At 20.9% G+C, this 17,531-nt stretch overlaps 7 protein-coding genes across 7 annotated transcripts; 1 reads left to right on the forward strand and 6 right to left on the reverse strand.

Moving 5' to 3' along the window:
- Positions 1 to 103: 103 nt before the first annotated feature.
- SRAE_2000347200 (Domain of unknown function DB domain-containing protein) lies at positions 104 to 925 on the reverse strand (the record flags this gene model as incomplete). Its single annotated transcript, XM_024654668.1, has 1 exon — positions 104 to 925. One exon carries the CDS (start codon positions 923 to 925, stop codon positions 104 to 106), a length of 822 nt encoding a protein of 273 aa, XP_024508017.1.
- Positions 926 to 2,136: 1,211 nt separating this feature from the next.
- SRAE_2000347300 (Ground-like domain-containing protein) lies at positions 2,137 to 3,753 on the reverse strand (the record flags this gene model as incomplete). Its single annotated transcript, XM_024654669.1, has 2 exons — positions 2,137 to 2,424; positions 2,488 to 3,753. 2 exons carry the CDS (start codon positions 3,751 to 3,753, stop codon positions 2,137 to 2,139), a joined length of 1,554 nt encoding a protein of 517 aa, XP_024508018.1.
- Positions 3,754 to 4,509: 756 nt separating this feature from the next.
- SRAE_2000347400 (LD29161p) lies at positions 4,510 to 5,552 on the reverse strand (the record flags this gene model as incomplete). Its single annotated transcript, XM_024654670.1, has 2 exons — positions 4,510 to 5,445; positions 5,496 to 5,552. The coding sequence occupies 2 exons, from the start codon at positions 5,550 to 5,552 to the stop codon at positions 4,510 to 4,512; spliced, it is 993 nt and encodes a 330-aa protein (XP_024508019.1).
- Positions 5,553 to 6,487: 935 nt separating this feature from the next.
- SRAE_2000347500 (FI18412p1) lies at positions 6,488 to 8,791 on the forward strand (the record flags this gene model as incomplete). Its single annotated transcript, XM_024654671.1, has 6 exons — positions 6,488 to 6,508; positions 6,582 to 6,770; positions 6,844 to 7,302; positions 7,352 to 7,942; positions 7,983 to 8,592; positions 8,646 to 8,791. 6 exons carry the CDS (start codon positions 6,488 to 6,490, stop codon positions 8,789 to 8,791), a joined length of 2,016 nt encoding a protein of 671 aa, XP_024508020.1.
- Positions 8,792 to 9,003: 212 nt separating this feature from the next.
- On the reverse strand, positions 9,004 to 10,181 carry SRAE_2000347600 (Lipase, class 3 family-containing protein; the record flags this gene model as incomplete). The annotated part of the gene is made up of 2 exons (XM_024654672.1): positions 9,004 to 9,967; positions 10,015 to 10,181. 2 exons carry the CDS (start codon positions 10,179 to 10,181, stop codon positions 9,004 to 9,006), a joined length of 1,131 nt encoding a protein of 376 aa, XP_024508021.1.
- Positions 10,182 to 13,628: 3,447 nt separating this feature from the next.
- Positions 13,629 to 14,912, reverse strand: SRAE_2000347700 (WD40 repeat and WD40/YVTN repeat-like-containing domain and WD40-repeat-containing domain-containing protein; the record flags this gene model as incomplete). The annotated part of the gene is made up of 3 exons (XM_024654674.1): positions 13,629 to 13,891; positions 13,928 to 14,549; positions 14,595 to 14,912. The coding sequence occupies 3 exons, from the start codon at positions 14,910 to 14,912 to the stop codon at positions 13,629 to 13,631; spliced, it is 1,203 nt and encodes a 400-aa protein (XP_024508022.1).
- Positions 14,913 to 15,245: 333 nt separating this feature from the next.
- On the reverse strand, positions 15,246 to 15,938 carry SRAE_2000347800 (Hypothetical protein; the record flags this gene model as incomplete). The annotated part of the gene is made up of 2 exons (XM_024654675.1): positions 15,246 to 15,740; positions 15,795 to 15,938. The coding sequence occupies 2 exons, from the start codon at positions 15,936 to 15,938 to the stop codon at positions 15,246 to 15,248; spliced, it is 639 nt and encodes a 212-aa protein (XP_024508023.1).
- Positions 15,939 to 17,531: the final 1,593 nt, after the last annotated feature.

The following is a 17,531-nucleotide window of genomic DNA, read 5'->3' on the forward strand; positions in this document are numbered from 1 at the left end:
ATTTTAAAAAAATCATTTATTATAAATATTATCATTAAAACATTGTACATAAAAAAAAATTTTTTGACAGTTTTAAAATAGGAAAAATGAGATTAACATTAGATTATTTTGTATAGAAACGTATGAGATCATGCCAGAAACAAGATTTCATATTTTCAAAACGATCAAAACAACTAATGTAACTCATATCTAATGGGGTAATTTTTCCTGGTCTTTGATCACAAAATATAAGACATTTATCTCCAGCTAATGTTGTTGTAACACCATTTCTAGCACAACATGCTTTATGATTTTTTCCTCTTGCTGCACAAAATTGTAACTCACTTAATGCTGCAATTGGACAGAGATCTCTTTTAAAATACATTTCTGTTAATGTATTTTTATTATATCTACCAAAATTACATTTTTCTAGGCAGGCATCTGGAAGTTTACGATCTATACAACAATTTAAAAATGCTGTATTTGGATCTATTGGTGATGAAAGTGAACGGGGATTATTTAGGCGGGCAATTGTTGGTGAAATTTTCATCATATCATTATCCATATCACTCATTTCAGCAAGATTTTCATCACCATTTGAAATAAATGTTTCTGAACTGACATCTTCTCCTTTGATTCCTTTAAGTCTATTTTTAAGGATTGCTCTATCTCTTAACATTCCATTTTCAGCAACTCGTAACATTGGTTTTTGTCTACTCCTAAATACATCAGGTTCAAAATTTGTTGCAGCACGAGCTTTAGTCCTATAACAACCATATGTTCCACAAGAATAAGCTCTTTGACATCCTCCACAAGATGGTTGAGTATAACCATAAGATGGATAACATAGTCCTGGTGTAGGGCAGATACCATTTGCAGCACAAGTTATTGATATTTGAAATTTTCCAAATAAAGTAAGAATAAAAAGTATGGATTTATAAATCATGGAAACTATAAATATATTTAAATAATAGTTTAAAATGAAGATATGGATCTATATACATATTTATATATATATATTACAATAATTATTCATAGAATTAGTAAATCGGATTACTTAATATTTGAATAAACCAAAACTTGAAATTTTGAAGTCATAACTATAAAATAATTATACTTTTAAAGTGTTACCAATTATTTTCTATAAATTTATAAAATCCTAAACCAGACTTTTTAAAGCTTATCACTTTCAAGATTTTGAATTTATATATATCGTGTTTTAAAAAAAAAAGTTAATATACAATAGTTATTAAAACATTTTAAAATCAACTGATTAAATGTTAGAGTAAAAAAAAATCATACTTATTAGTGTAAAATTAATTTCTTATAAAAATAGTATACAAAATGCATACATCTTAATTTATCAAAATACTCAAAAGACAATTTATAAAATTTTTTAAACTATTTAATATTTTATGATTTTATCTTAACTTAAAGGCGTGTATTTTTGTTGTAGTAAACAAATAACACAATATCATTTATTTGTAATTATTAGCAATTATATAATATTTCTAAACTTGTTTAAAATAATTCTCTAAAATTTCACTTATCTATTTTCTTAAATAAGAAGGACAAAAAATGACATTCAAAAGTAATGTTAATATATATTATATAAAAAAAAAGATTTGTTTCATATTGATATTTTGATTGAAAAGTAATTCATAATAAAAATAAAAGATAGTGAAGTGCTGAAATTTAAAGTTTGACCTTTATAATAAAGTTATAGTGAAAGTTTTTCTTAAATTTACCAATTGTAATTTATATATTTTATAATAAAATTATAGTAAATATATAAAAGTTATTTGCAGTTGTTAAAATTTTTTTTTTATTTATTTATAAATTAAATGATATAATTCATTTGGCGAAATTGTTGTAAAATTATTTATAAAAATTTAATTAATTTTAAATATTTAAAAAAAGTTTTTTATTATTACAATCATAGAAAAAAAATCATATTTTTTTTCTATGAAAATAAAAAACCTTGAAACTTAATCAAAATTTTCACTTTTACTATAAAATGAATTATAAGTTTAATAAAATAATTTTAACAAATATATAAGAAAAAAATTTTTTTATATTTTAAATAAACAAATAATATAATCTTTACTGATAAATAAATTAAAATAAAATAATACTGTTATATAATAAAAAAACAAATTAATTTCTATTTAAATAAACTTTTCCCTTATGAATAACATTATACTTTTTTTTTTTATTTTTTGTTCCTGGATATGAATAAAAATGTGATGTTTGAATTTTTTGACAAACTGGTGAAAAAATATAACAATTAAGTCCACCACCTGACACTTGACAAAAATCATCTGTATGTGCTATATAACTAAAAAATCCTGTACCACATATAACATTAAAATATCCATTAAATTCACTTTCTAATCTTTCTTGTATTGCCCTTTTACTTTTATCAGCATCATTTGTTATAATAGTCTAAAAATTTAATAAATAAAAATATTAAAATATAGAATATATATAAAAAAAAACTTTTATTACCTCTTCAATAATTTCTTGCATCTTTGGATTATTACATTTTTCTATATTTTCATCTGGTTTTGCATTAATAATATCTTCTTGTGAAACTTCTGGTATACCAATAGGTTGTGTTGAAAGATCCATTGATGGTGTTAATAATATTTGTTCACACATTTTTGGATTATAAGAAGATGGTTTTGTACCACTAGGACAATTAATTATTTCATTTGTATATTTATTTAAACCAACAATTTGTTGTTGTTGATAATTATCAATACTATAATAATTACTTGGTGTAGATGAAATTGTATAAATTGATTGTTGTTGATTAATATATGGTTGAATTGTTGTAAAAAAATTATTTTTTTGTTCTATATATGATGAAGGAGTTGTTGTATAATAATTATTATTATTATTTGGATAAACATTATAAGATATTGTTGAGGGATTATATTGATTTGAATTAGATTCATATTTATTATTATTATTTATATAACCTGGTGATAAAATAGAAAATTGATTTTGTTGTTGATTATAATTAGATATTGGATTATTATTATATGATGGTAATGTATTAACTTGAAAATTTTCATTATCATTTTCAAAAGTTTTACTTTTCATTGGAGATAAATATTCATTTCCATACTTTTCTTGATAGATACGATTTGATACTACTGGTGATAATGTTGGAAAATTATTATTTTGTTGTACATAATCATAAAATTGTGGTGGTGGATTTTGTGTATTATTAAATTTATATCCACTTGCCTCAACACCAAATAATCTTATTGTTCTTCCTTTATGATCTCTTCCAAATTCTTTAACAACTGGTACATTAACTTGTGAATCATCTTTTTCAATTCTTATTTGTGGTCTAAATAATGTTGGATTTGTTTTAAGATTTCTATAAAATGTATGTCTCCATCTTTTAATTTCATCTAACTCAGAATTTGATGTTGAATCTAATTGTCTTTGTTTAATTTTATGTATACCATTTTTATTTCTTACATATTTAGGTTTTTTAACTAAAAGTTTTTCATTATATTCACTAACTTTTGATTTAAAAACTTTGCTAACAATTTGATTTTTAAAAGTATCTTTTTTTGAATTATTTTCAATTTTTTCAATATCATTTGTCATTTTTGGTGTAAAAAGTTCTAATTGTTCCTCCTGATTATTAGTATATAAATTAAGATTATTTAATAATTCTGTTTTTAATTTTCCTTTAGTAGCATTAATATATGTAAATAAAAAACATCCTATTAATATATTAATAAAATTCCACATAGTTATTAAAGAAAATAAATTTTTATTGTAGAAAAATATATAATGAATCTCTATAAAATAAATTTAGAATAATTACTTTTGTCAGGTAAGATATAAATAATCATTTTAATATTTATTTACTTTAATATTTAAGTTTATATAGATTTAAATAATAATTTACAAAATAAAATAAATATTTCTATAAAAATATATGTTATCGTTTCATTTAAACAATGTTTTAATATTATCTCAACTTGACCCTTCTAATCTTCAAAGATGAATTGAAAAATGGAGGTAGATTAATATATACATAGATATATATATACAAAATGAGGTAAAAAAATTTATCCAAGTATATAGACAACTCAATTATTTATAGGATGTAAAATTAAAACACAATATAAATAAAACTAGTTAAAATAAGATATATAGATGGATTAAGACTTTTTAAGTTATTTCAATGAAAATAAATGAAAGTATCTCATGACAAATTAAACTATTTATTTTTAAATGTATTGAAAATAAATTTTTTTTTGTTACACTTAATCATTTATATTACTATAAGTTAAGATAAAAAAAAAGTACAATAATTGTATAAAATAATATTTTATTAATATCTTAATATATTCTATTAGATATACCCTACTTAGAAATTTTTATATTTAATCTTCCAATTCATTTATTTTTCAATATAATTTTAGTTTTAATTGCCACTATTTACAATGGTTATTATAAAAACTATAATTTTTTATTTTATATAAATAAAAAAAAAAATAGTTAGTAACATGAACATTTTTTAACTAATAAATCATTAATTAATTTTGTTTCAACCATAGACTTATTTATAAAAACAGTTACATTAATTGGTTTGTATTCAATTGGATGACAACAACTTCGATAATTAATATTATTTTCATTTTCCATTGTACTTAAAACATTACCAATTGTACTTTTTTTAATAATTTTTCTACATTCACCATAACAATAATTTGTTTTAATAACTCTTGGAGCAATAATGAAATCCCACTTTAAATCATCAAAATTTATTTCATATGACTTCATACAACATGAATCTTTTGATATATCATTTTCACAGGCAGAAAATTCATTGTCATGACGTTTTTTACGATTTTGTTTATTTATAACTTTCATTAAAATATCAGCATGAGTTATTGTAATATTTAAAAAACTATTCAATGTTTTTGGTATAATTACCATATAAAGATTTTTTTTTCCTAATTTAATATATTCATGTGAATATTCTTTAGTTAAATTAATAATCATAGTTAAATCCTTTTTTTCATATTCATCAAAGTGTAAAAAAGTACTACCTAAAGATGTACCAACTTTAGGTGAACTTTTTACATCATAAACATGTATCTTTCCTTCAATATTTTTTTTATCATTTGAAAGAACATCATATGTAATATAAAGTTTACTATCTATTATATCATAATTTTCAAGACTTCCACTATTTTCAAATTTAATCAAAAAATTATCAATAATTCTACCGGTCATTTTAATTTCACTAAAATTTTCATTATTACTATTATCTTCATAATTATTACTATTTTTATATTTTTCTTGTAAAAATTTAATATTATCATAATTAATATTTGTGAAAGGATTAGATATAGGAAAATTGTTTAGTAATTTTTTCAGTAATAAATCTTTTTGTAAACTGTCATAATATATATCATTTCCAAATGTTTTCTAAAATAAATTAAAAATAAAAAAAATAATCAAAATTTTGTTAAACTTACATTAATTAAAATACTACAAATTAATATAATAATTTTAAAAATAATACAAAAAAACATATTAAAATTTTTATTACAAAATTTAAAGAAGGTAAAAGAAATACTTTTTTAAAAGAACGTAAAGCTATATATAAACATATCATTTAATAATTTAAAGTACCTAATATTAGATAATCTTTCAATTATCTTCGAAAAAAAAATTTATAGCGTTCGTATTTATTTTTATTGCTTATCTATTTTTATTTTTTTGAATTGAAACATTTGAAAATAACAACTATCTTTTATATAACTGTTAATGTATAATTTTTTATTTAATAAAAGTTATTTTGTATTATTTTTTTTTAATAAAAAACTTGTTTCTTTTAAAAATAATATTAAAAAAAAGATTTCATAAATCTTCTTACGTTATCGAAAGACAATATGATGATTTTTGATCCGTAATTTTTTTTTATGTTGTTCCGTGTTAACAATAAAAAATATTTTTTATCTGTATGCTTTTTTAAATCTTTTTTATCATCTTATTTTAAATTTATAATTTATAATAAAAAAAACGTTTTTTCATTATGATTATTTTTTTTATAAAGCATTACATCATTTCTTATTTTTATAAGAAATAAAAAAAAAATACGGTAATATAATATGAAATAACTTTTTATTTAAGTATAATAATAACTAATTAAAATTTTTTTTAAATGTATATTTGACGTAATTTAATACAAGTATAACAATTTGCTTCATAACGTTGTATTAAAATATAGAATTATGAAAATTGATAGATTTAATTATGTATTAAAAAGTTTTATAACAATGAAAACTAAATATGTATAAAATTTTTATAAGTTATAAATATTATTTAAATAAAAATTAACATAATTTATATAGTAAAAATTAAAATGATTTTTACACTATTATATATACTTTATCAAATATTAAAATATATTGAAATACAGTGAATATAACAAAAAAGAGAAAGTATAATTTTTAGTACAAGAAAAATGAATTCACCTGATATTCATGTAAGTTATTTATAACTATCTTAAATTTATTTTTTTTGTATACTTTTTTTTAAAAATATATATTTGATTATAGTTGTGTAAATACGATTTAAATAATTCAAAAAAAAATGACGATAAAAAACATTCTCCTATTAATATTATGACATCCAAAATTTTTTCTTTCATACCTATTTTAACATGGCTTCCAAAATATAAAATAAAAGATGATTTAATACCTGACATTATATCTGGAATAACAACAGGAATTCTTCACGTACCACAGGTATAATCTTTTCCTTGTTTTTTTTATTTTTTGTTCCTTATTCAATAGATTTAAAAAAATAAAATGTTTTTAGGGTATTGCTTATGCTAAGATTACAGATGTTCTTCCTGTCTACGGTCTTTATGTTAGTTTTCTTGCTCCGTTAATATACATGTTTTTCGGAACATCGAAACATGCAAGCTTAGGAACAAGTAGTTTCATTTGTTTGATGGCTGGTGTTACGACACAAATGATTAAAGATAAATATAACTTATCTTTTTCTGGTAATTTTAATAATACAATATTTGATTCTGAGGATGAGTGGAAAAAAGAGTTAACTAATATAGAAATAACAACAGCATCAACATTTACTATTGGGCTTATTCTTACCCTAGGAGCTATATTTAGATTTAAAATCATAACAACTTATATGCCTGATTCATTGATTAAAGGTTTTACAACGGGTGCAGCATTTCATGTAGCTTTATCACAGATAGACGATATCATGGGTGTAAATATACCACGATTTTCAGGAATTGGAAATTTAATTTATGTGTGTTAAAGAATACTTTAATTATTTATTTAATTAATTTTTTTTTTAGAAAATAATTGCTTTATTTAAAAAAATACCACATACAAATATTTATACATTTATAGTTAGTATCATAACTTTAATATTTTATTATCTTGGTGATAATTTTATTACACCATTTATACATAAAAAGACAAAAAAAAAATTTCCAATTCCATATGAAGTAATTTCAATGATAATATTTACAATAATTTCAAGTACTTTTTTATTTCAAGATAATTTTGATATGTCTGTTGTTGGTGATATTCCTACAGATATTCCATCACCACAATTACCATACTTTAAATTAATTCCTGATCTTATTGGTAATTGTATTTTGATTAGCCTTGTCAATGTAACTATTCATTTGTCAATGGTTAAGATGTTAGCAACAAAATATAGGTATGAAGATGAATTAAAAACTGGTCAAGAAATTTATGCACTTGGATTTACATCAATTTTATCATCTTTTTTTCCAGTTTTTCCTTCAGCAATGGCAATGTCTAGAACGATGGTTTTAGTTAATTCTGGTGGTAAAACACAATTAACAAATCTTTTTAGTTCTACTTTATTAGCTTTTGTCATTTTATATTTAGGTCCATATTTATTTAATTTACCTATGGTATGATTAATTTTTTAATAATTATATATTTTATCTTTAGTGTGTCTTATCTATTACAATAATATATGCCTTAAGATCAATGTTTTCATCAATATTTCAAGTACATAAAATGTTTCAAGAAAGTAAATATGATGGAGGAATATATTTAGTATCATTAGTAGTAACAATTTTTGCTGATATTGTTTATGGATTAATTGTATCAATAATTTTTGCTTTATTTACAATTGTAATACGAACACAAAATTCAAAATGGTCATTACTTTTTCCAGTTTCACCACATATTATACAACCATTATCAATTCAATCAAATAAATTGAATATCGATAAAATCCCTGAAATAAGTAGATACTATAAAGATCCAATATTTACATCACATCAACCATTATTTGCTGTTCATCGTTTTGAAGGATCATTAATATTTACTAATGGTGAAGAATTTAGAAATAGTTGTATAGAATCTATAAAAGAATTAAAACAAAGAAAATCTATAAAATATCTTGATTATGTTAACGACATAACAACTGATATAATATTAATACTAGACTTTTCACGTATTACAGAAATTGATTTAGTTGGTATTAAATTCTTGAAAGAAGTTATTACAACTTCTAATAACAATAATATTCAAATAATCGGTGCTAATGTAAATGGTATATATTTATGCTTAAGTTATTATATAATTTTTTAAATACTTTATTTATAGAATCCGTATTAAAAACACTTGAAATTACAGGAGTTACAAAAACAAAAATTATATTTTATGATAGTCTTCAGAAAGCAATAACATCAATAACATCAATTAATGGTAAAAAGAAAAAAATAGATAACAATTTTATAGTTAAATTATGATTTATTTTATATTTCTTAATTCTTTCTTTAATACAAATAATATTGATAAAAACTTTTAACATACATAAAGAAATTATTTATTATTTATAAAAAAAAAATAATTTAGTATATCTTATCTGTTTTAATTGATATTTTTAATATATAAATATATATATATATATATATATATATATATATAATATACAAAATTAAATTAAAAAAGTTTTATTACTTCATCCAAATATCTTTTGTATTTTATTAACTATCTTAGTGAAAGTTCCAGCACTTGATGAAGATGCTGAATTTGAATTTTCAATTATTTTTTTATTTTCAGGTGTTGACTCTGCTACCTCAGCACCATCAGGAACCATCTCTTCATATCCTCGAGCATTTGGAATACAACCTAACTTACCAAATGAAGTTATTTTATGATCAAAATAATGTCTATGATCACTTATATAAGTACTATATTTTGAAACTTCAAAACTTAATGAATCACTACATGAAAAATCTTCATTTATTGGTGATCCTGTACATTCATAAAATGTATCATTTTCACTCATTCCTTTTGGATACCATATTTCTGTTCCATGATGATATGGATAATCACCACCATATGGATTACATGGTTTACTATCATCTTTATCAAATTTAATTAATCTTGAATTGTGATCTTTAGCGCAGGCTGGTAAATGTGGAACAATATCAAGTCTATGAATAACACGCCAACTATTTGGTATTAATTTATCAAATTCAAAGGCAAATTTAGGTGATCCAACTCTTGGTTGACCAAAAGTATATAAAACAATGTCATTACTATTTCTATAACCTTCAATTTGTGTTCTAATGGCTGCTAATGATGCTAATGCTCCACCAAGTGAATGACCAGTAATATAAACTTTATAATTATTATACTTTGAATCTTCATAAATCTTAACAACATCATCCCATAAAACATTATGTGCTCTAAAGAAATATCTATTGACAAGACCTATTCCATAGAAATCAATACCATTTTGTAAAGAAGCTATACCTTCTCTTAATAATTGTTGTTTAGTTTTAGTACCCCTAAAGACAATAATAATTTTTTTTTCAACAGGACTAACAATTGTATAAAAAGAACATATATTACCACCAGAATCACATGTTTCAGAATGATTATTAAAAAGTATAAATTTCGAAGAAGGATCAAAACTTCTAAAAATATTAAAAAAAAAAAATTATGATAATATTAAAAAATTTACCTTGCTATACATGGCTCAGGATTTATAGAGTAAGCTCCTGCACTTAACATAAATAATATCTTAGCTTCATCTTGATTGTATCCAGTTTTTAATGTTGTTGCAGGCTTCTGAGATAAAATTAAAATAATATTACAAAATACTAAAGTTAATACTTTAAATAGTAACATTATCTAGAGTTTAGAAAAAAAATAAATTTTATCTACAAACATTTTTATAAAATTAATAAATATTATTTTGTTGTTTAACAAAACAGGTATTGCATATAATTAAAAAAATAATACAAATATATATACTATTTCAATGAGTCATACAAAAAAAAAAGTTTACATTCAAAAGAATAATTATAAAAATTTAATAAACTTTTTTTTTTGAATATAATATACTTATAAAAAATATGTTATTTATATAGTTACATAATTTATATAAATTTCAACAGGTATTTGATAATATTAAATAAATATTTATATTTTTAAATGTCTATTAAGATGTGTAGTAAATTTTAAAATAACTATAATCTGATTTACGTGTAATGATAATATACAATATATTTTTAAAAAATTTCATTTATTTATACATTTTTCAATTTTATTTAAAGAAATTCTAATTTATTTAAAACTTTTTAATATATAAAGTAAAAAAAAAATAAAATTAAATATACAGGAATATACATGTATTATAATAGAGTAAAAATAAAATAATCATGAGATATGTTTTTGAGTATTAAAATCACTCATACAATTGTATTTTTTTTTTAAATTTAAATAATAATCAAAATTATTAACTGGCTATTTATACTAAAAAAAAATATATCAATTTATTTTAAATCAAAGGATAATCTTATCATTGATTTGTAGTAATTAGTCGTTTTATTGACTACTAAATACTACCTTTAATCCCAGGTCCGTTTTACCAAAATAAGGTAATAAATATATTTCTAAATAAGAATATATAATTTAAGAAAAATCTATAGTTACAATAAACTAAATTATTCTTTCATTTAATGAGATAAATATAATATTAAAAGTAAACTTATAAATTGTAATTTAACAATTAGATGTTATATAAATGTATAGACATTTTGTTAACATTATTTTATTTTTACTTACCAATTAAATGAAATTGTAAAAAATAAACTTTTTAGAGAAGTAGAAAAAAAAATTTATATGATTGTCTGTTTAAAAAGTTTTTGTAAAAGATTTAAATCAATATAAAAATAATGTTTTTACAAACAATAATATATAAAATTATTAAAAGTCAAAGTCAAAATTTAGGATTTTTTAATCAATATCTAAATTATTATAAATTTTTTTATCATTGTTAGAAAAAATATTTATGCCAAGTAATATTTTTAAGAAAAATTAATTATAATAAGTTTCATTCATTGGTTGTAAATTTCATTTGAAATATAAAAAAGTTGTGTTTAATAAATATTTAAAAAAATTTTTACTATTCTTTATATTTTTTCATAAAATGATGATCAAGAAAAACAATTTTTTATATTTAATTCCTACTAATATTTCAAATAAAGTTTATGTTTATAAAAGTTTTATATCTCCAACCATTGTTTAGATATAAAAAATAATGATAATTTATTGAGTGTATAAAAATATCTACCAATGTAAACTAAAAAATAGTTGAAGTTTAAAAATAATTTCAATGTTGACTATATCTTAAAAGTCTTAAGAAGTCTAAGGCATCTAAATTCATGTTTCTAAAAACTCATTTATTTGAATTTATAAGTATAATACATTGAATTTTCTATGACACAATTTTTATTATATCCTGAGTTCAAAAAGACTTTTGGAGATGAGATTATGTTTAATCGATTTATCGCAAAAATGTAATTGAAATTAGTTATTTTTTTTTGAATATTTTTAAATGTAGCATGGAAGTTGTTTTTTTTTTTCAAAAAAAATTTCCTACTTTTGTTCGCTAATTTTGATTCGTCACAACTACTGATGATTTGTTTTTGATATAGTTTTGATTATATTTAAAATTTCTTACTTTTCAGGGGCTATCAGATGAGTATAATTTTATTCTCATGTTTTAAAAAAAAGTTTTTTTTTTTTTATTATTTATAGTAAGGACAAAATTGAAAACTTTTTGATAAACTATGAATCATTGAAAACATCGAAGATATTTTTACGGAAATAATTTATTCTAGACTTATTTTTCAAGAGAAATCAATCAAAACTATTACCATGTTAATGTAATAAGTTTTAGTCAAGATAAAAAAATTGGTAACAATGAATATTTATAAAAAATTTCTACCTTTTGATATAACTCGGTTTAAAATAGAGATAAGTACAAGCGAATTTTTGGATTTAATTTATGAATTAGTTTTTATACAGAATTTACGTATAAACTATTTTTTATCTTTAAAAGTTTTAGAGATATGAAGAATGATGACAATGAATTTAGTAAACAGGAAATACCAAATAATGTACTTTAAAAATAATTGAAAATTAAAAATTATTTACAACGTAGGTTATGTTTTAAAAGTTATTACTAATTCAGCGCATTTAGTTATATGCTTTTACTAGATCATTCAATGGAGTTATAATCACATTCTTAAAACTTTTTTCAGAATACTTTTGTTATCATATCTTTTATTCTAAAAGTCTTACATAGATAAGGACGTGTTTTATCAATTTCTTATAAAAAAATTATCTAGAATAGTCTTTTTCAATTTTATTATTCATAGTTGTTTCAATGAAGTTGAGTGTTTTCAAAAAATACTTCCTGTTCTCGTTTCTAAATTTAACTGATTATTACTTTTTGATTGTTTATTTTACAATAATCATGATTATATTTTAAAATTCATTATTTTTCAAGAGTTACCAAATGAGGTTATTTTAATTTGGAAATTCTAAAAAAAATGAATTATTTTTTACAACACATTATTGAAAATAATTTTCAAGGATTTTATATTTCTATTAAGTAAAGTGTTTTTAAAGTTTAGTTGATAAAGCATTTTGTATATAACAAAAAAAATAATTTTAATTTAATTTAATCAATTTTTATTTCAAAGTTAAAATCAAGTTATTAATATTATCTGTATTTTTTTGAATAAATAAGATAATGTAACAGATAAAATGTTCAAAGTTTTTAAATAATTCATCCCTTGAAAAAAATAAGATATAATCAAATATAAAAATACTTTAAATAAACATTTATTTAATAATATTCAAAGGTACTTAAAGAATATATTTAATAAATTTAAATATGTACATGTTTTTTAAACACTAAAAAAAATAATATTTTAGCAAAGGTAACTTCATACAATAAATATATGCTTGTTTGTTTTTTTTTTCTAATTTAAAAAAGCATTATATTATAATCATAGGTTTTTTTTTTATTATTAATAAATTTTTCATTTTCAGACTTGAATTTAAATAAAAAACATAATGATATATTAAATTGTATGCAATTTACTAAATAGCTAAAAATAGTAGTAAACTTCATACTTTTAATAATGAAATATTCTTTCATACATATTTTTTTTGTTTTTCTTCCAATAATAATGCAATTTTTTAAAAAGTGATAAAGCACCTTTTAAAGTTAAGATATATTGTTGTTGTTCTTAAATAAAAACATACTATAATTGTTTATTATTAACTTAATGGTGGAAATTCATCTTGCTTATCTATGCCACCAGAAATTGGTAACTTCTTTTCTCCCTCATTTTCAACAACTTTTCCACTTTTTTGAGTAGAATTAGAGGGATTTGTTTGTGTAATTGACGCAATTCCTGAATCATTGCTATTATTTTGTGTTACGCTTGCCGTTGGACCAATGATGTACTGATGTAAAAGAGAGCACTCACCTCCCTCTGGTGGAATGTGGTAGCAATAAAGATAACCACCAGTTGTAGCTACTAAAAGATGTGGTAATTTATTTATTACTGGCATACAGACAACGTTTTTAAAACCAGAACGTGGTAATGTTGCTGTAGCATATGATTTTGAACGTGAGATTACCTCACTGACTTGTGTAGGAAGATAGGGAGAAAATTGTTTTTGAATATATCCTACCCAAGTTCCTGAATTTTGATCATCCTCATTTTGTTTTCCTTCATTTTGTTGATTTAATTTAAAAATATGAACTGTTTCCGTGTTACTTGATGCTGCAAGACATCCTGAACATGGAGAAAATGCTAGTGAATAAATTGTAACACATCGGGATACACCACGAGAAAATTCAAATAATTTATCTCCAGTTGAAACATCCCATATTCTAATAACAGTTCCTTTTGTAGATGATGTAGCAATCTTAGTTCCTTCATCATTAAATTTTAAAGCAGCTAATGGAGAATCATGAGCATGAATAATAATTGCTGAGTTACAATTGTTTCCATCATAAATATTAACAATTCCATTGTGAGCATCACCAGGATAAGCGACAAAAGATGGTTCATTATTAGATAAATCAATTATACCATTTGGATTTCTTGGAGTATCATTAATTGTCTGGATTTTTTTCATATCACGAACATTATGTATATGAATGGTTTCTTCGAGACAAATAACAATTCTCTAAATTTTTCTTATCAGTTAAATTAAATTATTTATAAAACTTACATATCTATTTAGTCTTACAGCAACAATTGAATTTACACATGGTTGATTACATACTTCCATACCTTTTCCAAAATTACAAACAAAAAGATGCCTAGGCTTGTTTCTATGAACAAGTGTAATTAAATTAGATGAGAATAATCTTTCAAAATGAATTACTTCTTTGTATTCTGGTTTTGTACATTCAACAACTTTTTCTAATTTATCAATTGTTGTAATACTATAAATTGAATAACCTCTTTCATGACCTACAAGAAGACTCTTTAAATCTTGGTTAAATGTCACACAATGAACTTCACCAATCCGTGTTTCATTGTCCATATTAATATAAGTAGTGAAGTAGTTAGTCCTGAAATTATTTATAATATACATTTTTCCTTTCAACGAAGAATATAATTAGTATAAAATACTTTTGACGACGATAACGTAAAAAAAATATATAATAATATAAAATTGACATTTTGTACATGCTAATTTAAAATCTTTTTTCTTTAACATTATATAAAATAGCAAATTAATAAAAAAAAAAGCATATCTTAAATAAATAATAGCAAATTTGTTATGGTCAGAAAAACAATCTTATTTCTCTTTCTCAATATCCATACTTTTTGATAACAAAATTAAATCATATAAATATATACTAAAAAAATAATTTTAGTTCATTTTCTTATCACTTGTCACTTTACAATAAGAGCGTGATTTTAAACTACTAAATAGATATTCCAAAGATAAAATAGTAACTGTAGCAAAGACAAAAGTCGATATAGGAGTGACATCTTCTCTATAATTTGATGTTAAATAAAAGACATTTGGAAAAGCTAAAGTTCTATAAAAAATTGGAAAATCATATTTTGGAACAGTAAAAATTGTTGATGAAAATGAGTAATAAGTTAAGTAGGAAATTAAGCTTGTTCTTATAATTAATAAACAAATATTAATTACAATATTACCATTACCACCACCATTCATTTTTTCTAATAATTCTTTTTTTTGACTTTCTAATTTAAGAATTTTCCTTTCTAACTTCATATATTGCGAAAAATCATCTTTAATCATGTATTTATTTCTTTCAGACATCAACTTTTTTATCTCTTCATTATTTTCTTTTAATAGTATTGCATCTTTCGTCATCGGAACAAGTTTAGATAACTAAAAAAAAAATAAATTTATTTTATCATAAAAATATTATTTTAAAGTACTAACCTTATTAATTAAAAATGAATAAATATAACTCCAATATCTTAACATGACTATAGCCAAAAATGAATTAAACAATGAAAAAATATCTAAATTTTTATTTATTTGGTAAATTTCACCATTATAAAGTTCACTATTATTATCATTCATCTTTTTTTTTAACCCTGTAACAAATAAACAAAAAATTCTTCGATTATAAATTGATCACGAATTTCTAAAAATTAACAAATCTACCAAAACAGCGACATTTTAATGATATCACGTGGGATATTTTACATTGCAATATAATTATTTTAAACTATTAAAATAAAATATTAACAATCAAAATATAAATAAATATTATAAATTAATAATGTTATAAAGATTATATAAATAAAAAGTATTCTGATTAAAAAGATTAGCAAAAATTTTCATAAAGAAAAAAATTTAATTGAATGATTATATACACTAAATTATAATAAATAACAACAATAATTTTAACAAGATAAATAAAAATCATTTTTACTATCAATAAATATAAAAACATTAGACATAAGATACAAAAGTGTTATTATTGGCAAAACAATACTCATATGATGAAGGAGGAGGGGATAAAATATAAATGATGGCCTATCACGAATATATGCTCCCGAAATATACTCTCTCTAAATGTGTCCCCCTATATATATAAATAATAACAAGTACTACAAAAGCTTTACTTAATAAAAACCTATGTAAAATTATAATATTACATACATTAACTTCTTTTCAATAAACAGGATATATTTATTAGTAATATTATATTTATAACAACAAAATTTAAAACTACAATATATCTAAAAAGAATCATTTTACAATGTTAAACCAAATAAGATAAGTGTTAAAACAATATAGATTGATTGCTTTTATCATAAGTATTCATGTATTTTTATTTAATAAAAAGAAAAAAAATTTATCCTAACAAAATAACTACTCTACTAAAAAAAAAATATAGATAATTTAAGTATATCGAATGACGCTAATGAAGTATATGTATATGAATAATTTCTTCAACTAATATCATTTGATTTGCCTTCTTTCCACTTCAAACAATTTTTGTACATCTCTCCAACTATATTGTCTTGAAGCAATGTTTTTTTAAATATTTTATTGTTAAATAATATTTTACTATGTGATCAATTATTTAATGAAACATGGACAATCTTGTGTACAAGACAAATGTTTTAACAGTATATAAAATCTCTTAACTGTTTAAATATAATTATCAATAATCATAATTGAATTGGCAAAAAAAAAGTTTTGAAGTAGCATAATTTAAACTATAAAAATAAAAAAGGCATAAAAACTTGGTAAAAGAAAAAACTAAAAAATTTTTTTTATATACATTAGTGATATGTTAAGTATAGAATTAACATTTATCAAACATATCTCTTTGCTTATAAAAAATATATTAAAAAAAAAGTGTATTGATCAAAAAGAAAAAAAAAATTCCACACCTTTTTCTTTGTATAAATAATTTTAATGTAAAAAAATAAATAAATACAAAAGAAAAACTTTTAATTTAAAAAACTATTATTTCCAGTATTATAATAAAATACAAAAAATATACAAGTGACATCAAATAATTATAAGTAAAAAATAGTGAGAGAAATAAATAAGATTATTTGTGAAAAAAAAAACTTTCTTTGCTTTATCCTTTGTTTATAAAACACATTCAAAAAAACAAATGTCTTAATCCCTCGATTTCTTTTTTCTTTCAAAACT

Source organism: Strongyloides ratti (assembly GCF_001040885.1).
Source record: "Strongyloides ratti genome assembly S_ratti_ED321, chromosome : 2".
Classification (NCBI taxonomy): domain Eukaryota; kingdom Metazoa; phylum Nematoda; class Chromadorea; order Rhabditida; family Strongyloididae; genus Strongyloides; species Strongyloides ratti.